Below are 12,981 nucleotides of genomic sequence, written 5' to 3'. Positions count from 1 at the left end.
CATCCCACCCTGAGCACCCTGAGCACCCTAAATCCCTCCTAAACCCTGCACCCCACCTGGAGCGCCCTCCCGCACCCTAACCCTAATCCAGACCTTCAAATTGCTGCATCGCAAAGTGTTAAACCAAGATTTTCAGAAATAATGAAGGGTATTAAATCACATTGCTCTCACTAAAAATATTATTATTAATATTTTTGTGAGAGCAAAAAGGTTTTTTTGTACTGTTAATAAACAAAATACAATAAAGATATTTAAGAAATATTCTTTATTTCATCTTTCTCTCATCCTTTTTTAATTTATATTTATGTATGTTTTATAACATCCATAATATATTAGTACAGTAGGACATGTATATAATTTATACATAAATAAATATACATATCTTGGGGGTGCATGCTCAAAAAATTGTTACTGAGGGAGGTGCACGATCAAAGAAGTTTGGAGACCACTGGAATAGAATAGAATAGAATTGACTCACCTATACTAGTTTAGCATAGACTAGACTAGACCCTCATGTACTAGACCTGACTAGGCCTAGAATAGAATATATCTCCCTGTTTCTGCTATGAATAGAATAAAATAGAATAGACACACCTGTACTAATAGAATAGAATAGAATAGAATAGATAAGCTTGTACTAGTGGAAGAGAAGAGACGAGACGAGACAAGACGAGACACACCTGTACTAGTGGAGTAGGATAGAATAGAATAGACCCACCTATACTGGAGTTTCTAAAGCACTTAAAACTTTAGGAGCATACGTCCCTTTTAAAATTTCTGATACCCTAAGGCTGCAGATCCATTGAGTAAGAGCAGGGTTTTTTCCCTTAATTTGTTTTCACAGTGGAACAGCCATTTGTTGTGTGTCTAAGTTAATGACTCAAGATTGTCAAAATAACAGGCTCAGTTGGAATTACTTAATCTAAGATTATCAATTAGAGATTAATACAGCACTATGGAGAATACAGAAGATAAGAGAATACCATGCACCTTTTGTTGACAGACTAAGAGCTGGATGTGTGTCTCTCCTGCATCTGGAAGGGATGCACAGTTTTCATTCCCCCAAACTAAGTTACAAACCAGTATTATTATATAGATTGTCCGACAAAGGAAACCTCATTGCCAAGAATATTCTCCCAGAAGTGTATGCTGTGATGTTCTACACATTCTGAGTTTATCTGATTTGTCACACATACTCTTTGCTGAAGGTAAAGATTCTAAAGCATCGCTAATATAGAAATTAATCAAATGAACAGGAAGAAAGAAGTAAAGGTTTTAATATTAACTAACAGGTGCTCACAAATTTAACTTCTTAGAAATATAAAGCTGATTGGTAAAAACAAAATAGTTCACAAACCTACAAAACTATTTCAAAAGCATTTTCATTTCAAAAGTTTCCAAACGAATTGCGCTGACTAAAAAAAAATTAGTATCCATCACATTTTTAACTAAAATAATTAGGCTTGTAGTTTTGGCGGGTTTTTTTGGTTTTGTTTTTTTTACTACTTCTGTCACCATTTTCTCTATTTTTATATTCTTCCCTTTTTCTAAGGCAAAAAGAAGGAGAGGTGGTGAAAACGTGGAAGAAAAGCAAACTCTAAAGAGCAAATGTATTCAGTTTTCCACTTTTTATTTTTATCCTCCCAAAACTCTGGAAATTGTCTGATCAAATTTTCACTTTCTTTTCTAATGTCAGTAAAAAGCCACCTTAACTTGTACATCTTAACAAAGATTGGGCATTTCTGCTTACAAACACACTTTTCTATCAGGATTTGGAGAAACGACAGCCAAAGAGAATTGAAGTTTGACCTCTGAATATAGAAATAGAAAAACATTGTATAAAAGAACGAACTCCAATTCTCTTTGAAAAGAGACCTTAATGAGCCAAAATTGGTATGTCAGAAGCCTAACTGGAGGAGAAAATAATGAGGAGATGGACTGTTTGTCCTGGAGTCATCAGGACGATGATCTGAAACTACTCCCTGGCTCCAGAGGAATGAGCTTACACAGCTTTGAACTTCCTGGGTCTGACCTTGAAGCATTCAGCATCCCCTTCCACACCATGCACTTCCCACGGTGAGTCTGCCAGAGGGCCCTACATCCCAAGTCCACAGTCAGAGTGATTCTGAGCCTGCCGGTAAAACAGAAGATTTATCAGTCGACAGGGACACAGCATAGGACAAAACTTTTTACCACAGAAATCAGTGACTTTCAGCCAAGTTCATTCTGGTTGTGGGGGAGCCCAGAGCCAGGGCTCTGGCCCTCTCCCTGCACCCCAAGCCAGCTGACATTGACTCGCTTCAAACTGTCTGGCACCTGCCCTGCCCATTGCTCCTCCTCCAGGCTTTTTCTCACTTCCTGAGCAGTAACCTGGTCATATCTCCCTCCTGGGTCTCAGATTAGGAAGGGACAGCCATAGCATCCGTGCAGGCAGCTGGAGCAGCCCCCACAACACCCTTTTCCCACCACCTAGACACTGATGAAATACACAGGGAAACTGAGGCACATGCAGCATTCATGCAAAATAGTAAGACTCACATACAACATAACAAGGGAAAATCCCCACTACATCACACTATTCCACCCATCACTCCCTTTCTGGGTCCTGAAAGAAATATTGTGAGAAAAGTACAGAAAGAACAAAAAAAAGAACAGATGGAGGCTTCCGGATTGAGCTTCACCATCCTGTCTGCCACTTCTACCATCTCCTGGGACCCCACGTCTTCCTCATCCTGCGCCTGGGCAACAGAGAAGGGCCCAGATGACATCATCACCCCTACTGGCCCCAGCTGAATCCCAACTACCACCTGGGATCACAGATATTTCCATCTTTGATACCACTGAAGTGATGGACAAACAAGGTGGATTTTGCTTCTAAGACTGGACAGTAAAAAGAACAGCAACAATGACAGCTCCAGCCCAACTCAACTAACTTCTTCTCTTCTCCCCAAGAGGAGGGTTATTACCATCTCTGATACCTCTAAGAGACTGCCAGACAGCCGGGGGGGTTCCTTCTAAAAACTGCCTCCAGCTAATGTGAAAGGGAACAAGGGGTGTCCCTAAAATGAAAGCCTGACTTAGTACTTTACATTTCAAATACTCTGAGTGGTTTTCTTTCCTGTCTGGATAGTTAGTGAAAGGTTAACTGTATTTTTAAAGGTGTGTTTGCCATGGTGTGAAGCAGGCTGAGGTCTCTGGACACCAAGCTCCAGAACTTAACACTGTTTAAGTGTTGGATGGTGACTGGGTTATATTAACACCTTCAGCCCATTTATTCCATCTAAAAGAACAAATTAGAGTGTGGCTGGAGTTTTAGTTTAGGTTTAAAATAATCAAAGGCTTGAGGTCCCCAACCTATCATTACTAATTCAATGCACCCCCAGCACTGTCCAAATAATCCTTTCAGCAGGAACTTGGCCATCCAGAAAGCTGCAGAGGCTCCTTTCTGACCTTTGGTCACCGTGGAAAGCAAACCTTCATCTCGTTCAGAGAAAGAACAAACAGCAAAGTTCACACATTGGCTTCCCAAAGACAAGACCAAATATGACATCCCCATGTAACAATAATTTTCCTCCCCTCTCCCCCAAAAGAATAAAAGAACTAAACCAAATTGACCAACTGATCAATAAAACAAAACAAAAGGCAGCTAAGCCGGGTGTTGGAACGTGGCCCTTTATCCAGCTGTACAATCACCTGTTTCTTGCAAGAGGGCCCAGTCAGTGGGAGCCACATACTTCCAAGGCAAATGCGTTTGGGTAGAATCTCATCAGTGTTTCTTGCTCTGGGGCTCTAGGGAACACTCTGATCCCCTTCCATTGACTGTGGGAGGCCATTGTCCAGCTGCCTTTGAGCTCAAAACCAGTGTCTGAGTTCTCCCAAGCCCCTAGTCACTCACATACTCCACCAGAGCTTCACCTAGCCTGTGGTCCCTTTTGGCTTCTAGCTGAATCTCTTTAAGAAGAACATGTCAGGAAGGCAAGGAACACGGGGGTAGCAAAGGGAAACTTTATGCCGTAAGCCCTGGACAAACACAGATCTGTAAAACAAGACTGTTCTGGGACACCCCCTTCCCCGGCCTGATCTGTGAGTTCAGGGTTCATCTGTGTTTCCAGCTGGGCAGAGTCTCTTCTGCCATCTTCCTCCTGAAAGTCTTTACTGCACGTGGCCAGGGATGGCCCCATGGGACCTCAACAGGGGCATCACACTGTTAAGTAGGCCCCAGTCTCGTGGCCATGGGTTCAAACTGTGAAGTTCCATCTCCAACTCCCATGCCTGTGGGCCCCCTGTATAGAAAAATCATTTCCCCTAGGGACAGGCAAGTAGCGGAGATACAATAAAAATCGAAGGCCCCAGACTCTAGTCGTGATGGGCTCTCAATGATGGTCCTTCAGTGAGGTATCAAAGACCTCTCCCAGGCAGGGCAGCTGACTGGAATGCAGCACAATAGACTGCCATTGAGCCAGGTCAGACTTGTCCTGTCACCCTGACAATATTTCCACATATACAACAAAGTTCACAACATGACACCATTGCACCCCACTGTCACACAAGCAAACAATTCACCAAAGTCATGGCATCCAATGCAGCATTTATACCCACAAAAGGAAAAAGGGTCAGAGACCTCGTCAAGTCCATTAGGAACTTGATCATGGTGTTGCCGACACAGAGGGTGCCCAAGGCAAGCAACAGCGGTTCGTTGCCCAGAGTGCGTAGCGCCAATGAACACACCAGGGTGGAGAAGCAAAACAACCAAGTTTATTTGAGCTTAAATAAGGTGCAAGGGAGAAATAACAATCTCAAATCCTGCACACCTAAAACAAGCAGTTTCTTCCTTTTATATCCCAGTTGTTTACTACAAAATTTTTTCTTGCTGACTAGCTGATCTCTCACTCCCTCCTCCTTTCTCATCCAACTGCAGTATCTTTTCTCATTCAATCTTTTGTCTTCCCGCTTGCTCCCCACCTCCGCTGCTGAGACATGTATACAGTATTCAAAAATGACCTTGAGCTCGCTTCAGCGTGTTACAGCAGAAAACTGGTTGTTACAACCAAAAACTAACTGCTAACACTACATTTTTGCAGCTGTTAGTACATTAGGTTACACTAGGTTACACAAAGTGTTTAACATGGAGGAACAATGGTTCATTGAGGCCTGAGCAGGAGGGCTTCATCGGCACTCGTGATCTTCCACCCTCCCAAGCTACCTAGATCTATGCCTAGTGACACCAACAATGGCTATTCATTTTAGGTGGAAGGTGCTGAGATGGTGTGATGGTGGGTGGCAGTACAGAATAGATAGACAGATAGATAGATTGATTCTGATCTTACATATATACAGTTGTAAATATATAATGAGTCCATTGACATGACTCTGTATTTTTAACCAGTGTCAATGCCCGTTTCTGCATAAGCAGATTTCAAAATACGTTTTCAAGGAGACAATAATGCCTTCATTTGATTATATTTAAAAAGAAACACAGAAAGAAATTGCAATCAAAGATAAAAGATGGACAGTTCATTTTTGGTGAATAACCTCCCCGCCATCAGTTTCCTCACGGCAGCTTTGATCTTCTTGTTCCTCATGCTGTAGATGATCGGATTCATCATTGGAGGCACCACAGAATAGAGAACAGCCACTATGAGATCCAGACCTGATGTTGAACTGGAGGAGGGCTTCAGGTAGGCAAAGGCTGCAGTGTAAAAGAACAAGGAGACCACAATGAGGTGAGGGAGGCAGGTGGATAGAGCTTTATGCCGGCCCTGCTCAGAGGGGATTCTCAGCACTGTGGTGAAGATCTGAACATACGACACAACTATAAAAACAAAGCAGCTGAAAATTAAGCATGTACTAAAGACAATAGCCCAAGTTTCACGGAGGTATGAGTCAGAGCAGGCGAGCTTGAGAAGCTGGGGGATTTCACAGAAAAACTGATCCACCATGTTGCCTCCACAGAAGGATAGTGCAAAGGTGTTTCCGGTGTGCAGTGCAGTGTAGACAAAAACACTCATCCAAGCACTGGCTGCCATTTGGATACATGCTCTCCTGTTCATCACTCTCTCGTAGTGCAATGGCTGACAGATGGCGATGTATCGGTCATATGCCATGATGGTGAGTAAGGAGTACTCGGTTACAGCAAAGAACATAAAGAAAAAGACTTGTGTGACACATCCAGAATAAGAAATTGACCTAGAGTTCATGAGGGAGTTGGCCATGGATTTGGGGACTGGGACAGAAATGGAGCCGATGTCTAGAATGGACAAATTCATCAGGAAGAAGTACATGGGCGTGTGAAGGTGGTGGTCAAAGACAATAACTATGATGATGAGAAGATTCCCCATCAAGGCTGCCAGATAAATCACCAGAAACACCACAAAGTGCAAAATCTGCAGCTCCCGAACATCAGAGAATCCCAGGAGAAGGAACTCGGTCACGGTGGTTCGGTTGGACATTTCCGTCTCCATACATTGTGTCCTGCCTGTGGATGGGAGGACAAGGGCAATGGGCAAGATTAGAGTGTCATGGTATAAATCCCCCACTCTGAACCTTAGCGTCCAAAAGATGGGGTACCAGCATGAATTCCTCTCAGCTCAATTACCAGCTTAGTACTTGTAGCGCTGCCACCAACCAGGAATTCCAGTGCCTGGTACACTCTGGTCCCCCCAAAACCTTGCCCAGGGACCCCCAAGACCCAGACCCTCTGGATCTTAACACAAGGAAAGTAAACCCTTTCCTTCACCATTGCCTCTCCCAGGCTTCCCCTCCCTGGGTTACCCTGGAAGATCACTGTGTGATTCAAACTCCTTGAATCTTAAAACAGAGAGGAAAATTCACCTTCCTCCCTCCTTCTCTCTCCCCCTCCCAGACTCTCCCTGAGAGAGAAAGTAACCCTGACACAGAGAGAAATCAGCCTCTCTCTCCCCCTTCCCTCCTTTCTCCCCACCAGTTCCCTGGTGGATCCAGACCCCGTCCCCTGGGGTCTCACCAGAATAAAAAAAAAAAACCAATCAGGTTCTTAAACAAGAAAAGCTTTTAATTAAAGAATGAAAAACAGTAAAAATTATCTTTGTAAATTTAAGATGGAATATGATACAGGGTCTTTCAGCTATAGACTCTGGGAATACCCTCCCAGCCTAAGTATACAAGTACAAATTAAAATCCTTTCAGCAAAATACAAAATTTGACTCCTTCCAGCCAAATACACATTTGCCAATAAAGAAAACAAACATAAGCCTAACTCACCTTATCTACCTAGTATTCACTATTCTGGACATATAAGAGCCTATATCGGAGAGATTGGAGAGAAACCTGGTTGCACGTCTGGTCACTCTCAGAACCCAGAGAGAACAACAACCAAAATCTAACAGCACACACAAAAACTTCCCTTCCTCAAGATTTGAAAGTATCCTGTTCCCTGATTGGTCCTCTGGTCAGGTGACAGCCAGGTTCACTGAACTTGTTAACCCTTTACAGGCAAAAGAGACATGAAGTACTCCTGTTCTATTAACCCTTAACTATCTGTTTATGACATAGAGTGGCAGAGAAAATGATCTAATTCTCTCTCCGTAATATCTCGTGATGGGAATGTCAAGGGTGCACAGTTCTTGTTGCTTCCATTGACTAGAAGTTGAGAGTGCTCCTTACCCCTGTGAGTCAGAGCATTAGTGAGATGCACTATCACATCGGTGAATACTGGATTATAGCCTTTAAAGCTAAGGGTGGTGGGTCAGTTAACACCATCTAAGGATCTGGCCAGTGAGGTATGAAGACTGGGACAAAGTACAACTAAATCCAACATTTCTAGCCAATATGGTACTCAATTGTGAGAAACAGAAGGCTCTAAATTTGGGCATGAAATGTAAATACTAACATGGCTAATACTGATAGCAGTTCTGAAATAGTGATTCCCACTTTCTAGCGCAGTTCAACATTGACTCACTCAGCCTCCTGTGTGGCAGCTTGTCTGTAATGATTCCATCCCAAGACTATGTAAATGGCCAACTAGCGATTTACACATTGATTTGTGGTAGGAGAAGTGTAAAAGTGTAATTAGGCAGGCCAGAAAAGAACACGAAAAGCAACTAACAAAAGACAGAAAAGCTAAGCAATTTTGCTTAAGTATTTCGACAGCAGGAATATTACCAAACAATGAGTGCGGTTGCTGGATGGTCAAGTTGCAACAGGAGCAATCAGGGAAGACAAGGCCATTGCAGAGAAGCTAATTGAATTCTTTCCATCAGTCTTTGCTGCAGAGGATGTGAGGGAGATTCCCACACACAAGCCATTCTTTTTAGGTGACAATTCTGAGAACTGTCCCAGATTGAGGCGTCAGTAGTGGAGGTTTGGGAACAAACTGATAAATTAAACAGTAATAAGTCTCTGGGTGCAGACTGCAGTCACCCAAGAGTTCTGAAGGAACTGAAATATGAAATCACAAAAACTATTAAATGTGGTAAATAAACCAACACTTAAATCAACCTCTGGACCAGATGACTGCAGAGTAGCTACTGTAACGTGAACCAGGCGATGTACGGTACTTGGACTTCCAGAAAGCTTTCAGCAAAGTCCCTCACTACCAGCTCTACAACAAAGTCAGCAGTCATGGGATAAGAGGGAAGGTCTTCTCATGAATTAGTAACTTGCTAAAAGATCGGGAACAAAGGGTAGGAATAAATATTCAGTTTTCACAATGGAGAGAGGTAAATACTTGGGTTCCCCAAGGATCTTCCCTGAGACCTGTGCTGGTCAACATATTCATAAATGGAGAGAACAGTGAGGTGGCAAAATTTGCAGACAATACAAAATTACTCAGGATTGTTACGTCCAAAGCACACTGAAAAGCTACAAAGGGATCTCACAAAACTGAGTGACTGGGTAATCCAAGGGCAGATGGAATTCAGTATGGGTAAATGCAAAGTAATGCACGTTGGAAAAATAATCCTAACTATCCATACAAAATGATGGGGTCTAATTTAGCCATTACTACTCAAGAAAGATGTCAGAGGCATTGTGGTTCGTTGTCTGAAAACATCTGCTTGTTGTTCAGTAGCGGTGAAAAAAGCAAACAAGATGTTAAGAACCATTAGAAAAGGGATAGATAATAAAGCTGAAAATATAACGCCAGCATATAAATCCATGGTACATCCAGACCTTGAATACTATGTGTAGTTGTGGTTGCCTCATCTAAAAAAAAAAGATATATTCAAATTCAAAAAGATATAGAGAAGAGCAACAAAAATGATTAGGGGCAAGGAACAGCTTCCATATGAGGAGATATGAAGAGACCGGTATTGTATAGCTTAGAAAAGAGCTGACTAAGGGGGAATATGATAAATGTCTATAAAATCATGCATGTTGTGGAAAGAGTGAATAGGAAAGTGGTATTTACCCCTTCATGGAACAGAAGGACCAGGCATTGCCCAATTAAATAAGTAGGAAGTAGGTTTAAAACAAACAAAAAAATAATTTCTTCACATACCACACAATCAACTTGTTGAACTCATTTCCAGGGGATTTTGTGAGGGCTGAAAGTATAACTGGGTTAGAAAAGGAACTAGACAAGTCTATGAAGGACAGGTCTATCAATGGCTAATAGCCAAGATGGTCAGGATGCAACGCCGTGCTTTGGGTGTCCCTAAACCTCTGTTTGCCCGAAGCTGGTAATGGGTGACAGGGAACGGACCATTTGATAATTGCTCGGTTCTCTTCATTCCCTCTGAAGCTTCAGGCACCAGCCAGTGTCACGGACAGGATACTGGACTAGATGGACCATTGATCTGAGCCAGGCGGCTGTCTTATGGTCTTATTATTTAAGGTGCCATATCCCACTTCATTTCCATCTCTGGGTGATGACGGACTAGTAGCATCCCTCCATTCCTGCTATGTTGTATCCTTTCCCTCTGCGACTTTATGTCTGTACAGATAGGAGACTTGGGTTCTGTTCTGGTTTCTGCCACTGACCTGCTGTGTGACCTTGGACCAGGCACTTCCCCTCCCTGTACCACTGATTCCCCACACCCCTTTCTCTGGCTTGTCTTCTCGGACTGGGAGCTGTGGGGTGGATGGCCAGTGTCATACTATGAGTATGTTCTGAGCACGGCTTGGCAGCACTGCCGCTCAGCTGGCTGCAGTGTGGGACAGAGAATACAGTGAGTATGTTCTAGGGCATAGCCAAGATGGAAAGGTTTTGGCTGGGAGGTTTGACTCTGTGTTTTCGATTCAAGGCTTTAGTATGTTCAAAATATATTATGGCTGTCAACTTCTCTCCTCACTCAGATTAACCAACCGGCAACTACCCCTTTGTAACAGAAATAATAGAGGATGGGGCAGAGGGACTTGGGGGAGAAATTTTAATATGAATTGAAAATATTAATTTTGCACATACTAGCACAAATCTAAGTTTCCATTTAAGGGCAATCAGACTTCTTCTGCTTTAATTATAGCAAAGGAAAATTGGTTTTTCAATTGAACACATGTTCATGGAAAATCTCTGCTATCCTCCATAGGTATTTTGTTTTTCAAGGATAACAGAGGCTAAAGCTTTTCAGTTTTCAAGAGCTCTTACCTAAAATTGTTTGTTCTCACTTCCCAGAATGACAAAAGATGTTTGGGTTTTCCCAATTTAGATGAAAAGTATATTTTTGCTGCTGCAAAATATGCAAATAAATAAGTCTGCCTGGTGCCATATTAAATAGATAGTAAAAGTCTTCAAGAGTTCCGACTGTCATGGACATTTATGTTCTTAAATCTGCCCTGTATATTAACACACTAACATGTTCAGTTGAAAAAGCAAACTTACGATGCAGATTTGTGTGGAATTTCTCACAGCTAGCGAAGCATTTGATTCTCCAGGGTTCTGATTAGTTTGTCATTATTAAGCTGTCTGTCTCTCATGCCCCCATCACTGTATTAGCCCACAGCCCTTTCCATGTCCTTCCATTGGAGTTGCTGGGACTCTCTGCAGTTCCCAGCAGACAGGGATCCACTCCACAGATGGAGCTCCCTGCTGCCCTCCTGGCTGAGAGGTGATGGACTAAATAGGATGAGAGACTGAAAGCCCCTCCTATCTCTAGAGCTGATCGCAGCTTGTGCAGGCTCCAGAGATGGTCACAGCGCAGGATGTCCCTCCTCTGGGGCTAAATGTCTGAAATGGTCTCCAGGGCTATGAACCCAGCTCTGCTTTCACTTCTGGAGCAAACTACCCTGACAACCGGCCCTAGCTGAGCCCAATCCCCGAGAGGGGAACAGCACCTGCCCTGGATCTCACACAGTGGTAGGGTCCCTGGAAAGACTCTTGGTGAAAAACAAGGCAGGTCTGAGGCGCAAAGGGTGTTCCGAGGGGTTGGCAGAATTAAAAAATATATTTACTGTTGCATCATGTGACCTGGAATAACTCAGAGCCCAGTGACACCAGAAACACAGCTGTCCTGGAATAGCCTGTTCATAGCCACATCATTACCACTTGCGGAGCAGAGATGATGCTCCCTTGCATTGCATCAACAGCTCTTGGGATGCAGCCAGCAGAGGAACCCACAGCTCTGCCTGCCCTGGTTGGTTGAATTAGGTTATTAGGAGGAACCCGTAAGCACATACTAACAACTAAGGACCAGATCCTCAGCTGGTGTGTATTGACAAAGTTCCACCATCTTCGTAGTACCTACAGCTATTTTCACCAGCTGGGGATCTGGCCCTTTGATTCTGATGGAGCAATGGCTGATTTACTCTAACTGGGAAACTGGCCCATTACCCAGTTTTAAATCCATATTCTTTGCCTGTGAGTTTAAACCAAAGATGAGTCACAAGTACCTACTCAGTTTGTGCATTGTTAGTTCTTTGTCCCATGGGATTAATTACAAGAATGTAACTTTTAAAGGTTATGCCGTGATTCATTCCCACTAGGGCAGAACTTGGGAGGAATTAATTCAGTGTTGTTAAGATTTTCTCTATCTGACCTTCAGTTTGTATTGGGATGAATGATCCAACTTCTCTTTCTTGTTTGCTTTCTCAGCAATTGCATTATTTTCTTACCTCAGACAATCCTGAAGGCACATTAGGCTGCAGGTGCAATGCTGCAAGACCTTTTGAAATGTTTCATTCATACTGGTTGCAGGAATGGCAGAGAGGCTCAACAAACATAAAAGCCCACATCCCCAGATGGTGTCAATTGGCAAACTGCTGTGTAGCCGGGCCCATTTACATGAGCTGAACATCTGAACTGCGAAATCTCGTTTGATGTTTATTCCTCCATCCCAGTTCTCATTCTTTAACACCTAAATCCTGTTTTATATTCCAAGATGATGGTTAATAGGCAGAAATCTGTGAGATGTGACCCGGCTGGGAAATGAACTGCTTTATATGGCGGCATAGCAGCTTCAGTATACTCACAGTTGTGTCATGCCTACAGGTTAAGATTGGACCATTCTAAGAACACTGCCATTGACATGCTTTCTTTTCACTTCATGCTTTGACCTTTGGTGGTCTTCAGCTGGGTTCAAGGTAGGGTTAGTGACCCAAATTTAGGGTCCTTTGAACTAGAAGTCGCATAGATAAAAGTCCTGGGGAAAAAAGCAATTTTTTATAAAGTAATTTAAGCTAAGGGATTGCAGAGATAAAAGGTTTCTAGGGCTGTTTTTGTGCACAGTGCTGGAGCTCAGACTGTTACTGTGATACGGGTCAATCTGCCCAGTTTATTCCCTCAGGCTTCAGGTCCCGCACTGTATTTAAGGAAAGGTACCCTGTGAACAGTCCATATGCACCAGCACAGAGAAAGGGCCCTGGCTTTCCATTCCAACCATGTTACATGCTTTAAAGCTTAACTCTTGTAAGTGCTCTAAAATCCATACAGTCACTCGGATTGTTTTCAAATTTGGTGTCTCTCATCATGGGATAGGGGAGCATTAGTGATCCAAATCTGGGGTCATTGCACCACGGGGTTCCTGAGTTGTCGTTGTCTACCCCAATTCCCTTTTGCTGCCTTGTGCCAAG

At 43.1% G+C, this 12,981-nt stretch overlaps 1 protein-coding gene across 1 annotated transcript; it reads right to left on the bottom strand.

The window, feature by feature from the left end:
• Positions 1–5,492: 5,492 nt before the first annotated feature.
• On the bottom strand, positions 5,493–6,449 carry LOC115638211 (olfactory receptor 14A16-like). The gene has a single exon (XM_030539785.1). The coding sequence runs from the start codon at positions 6,447–6,449 to the stop codon at positions 5,493–5,495; it is 957 nt and encodes a 318-aa protein (XP_030395645.1).
• Positions 6,450–12,981: the final 6,532 nt, after the last annotated feature.

Source organism: Gopherus evgoodei, chromosome 21 (assembly GCF_007399415.2).
Source record: "Gopherus evgoodei ecotype Sinaloan lineage chromosome 21, rGopEvg1_v1.p, whole genome shotgun sequence".
NCBI classification, from domain to species: domain Eukaryota; kingdom Metazoa; phylum Chordata; order Testudines; family Testudinidae; genus Gopherus; species Gopherus evgoodei.
This window is presented reverse-complemented; position numbering and strand designations above follow the sequence as displayed.

What these genes read in the sequence shown, in the direction of transcription:
- LOC115638211 (XM_030539785.1), bottom strand. Translation starts at nt 6,449, where the DNA reads ATGTCCAACCGAACCACCGTGACCGAGTTCCTTCTCCTGGGATTCTCT.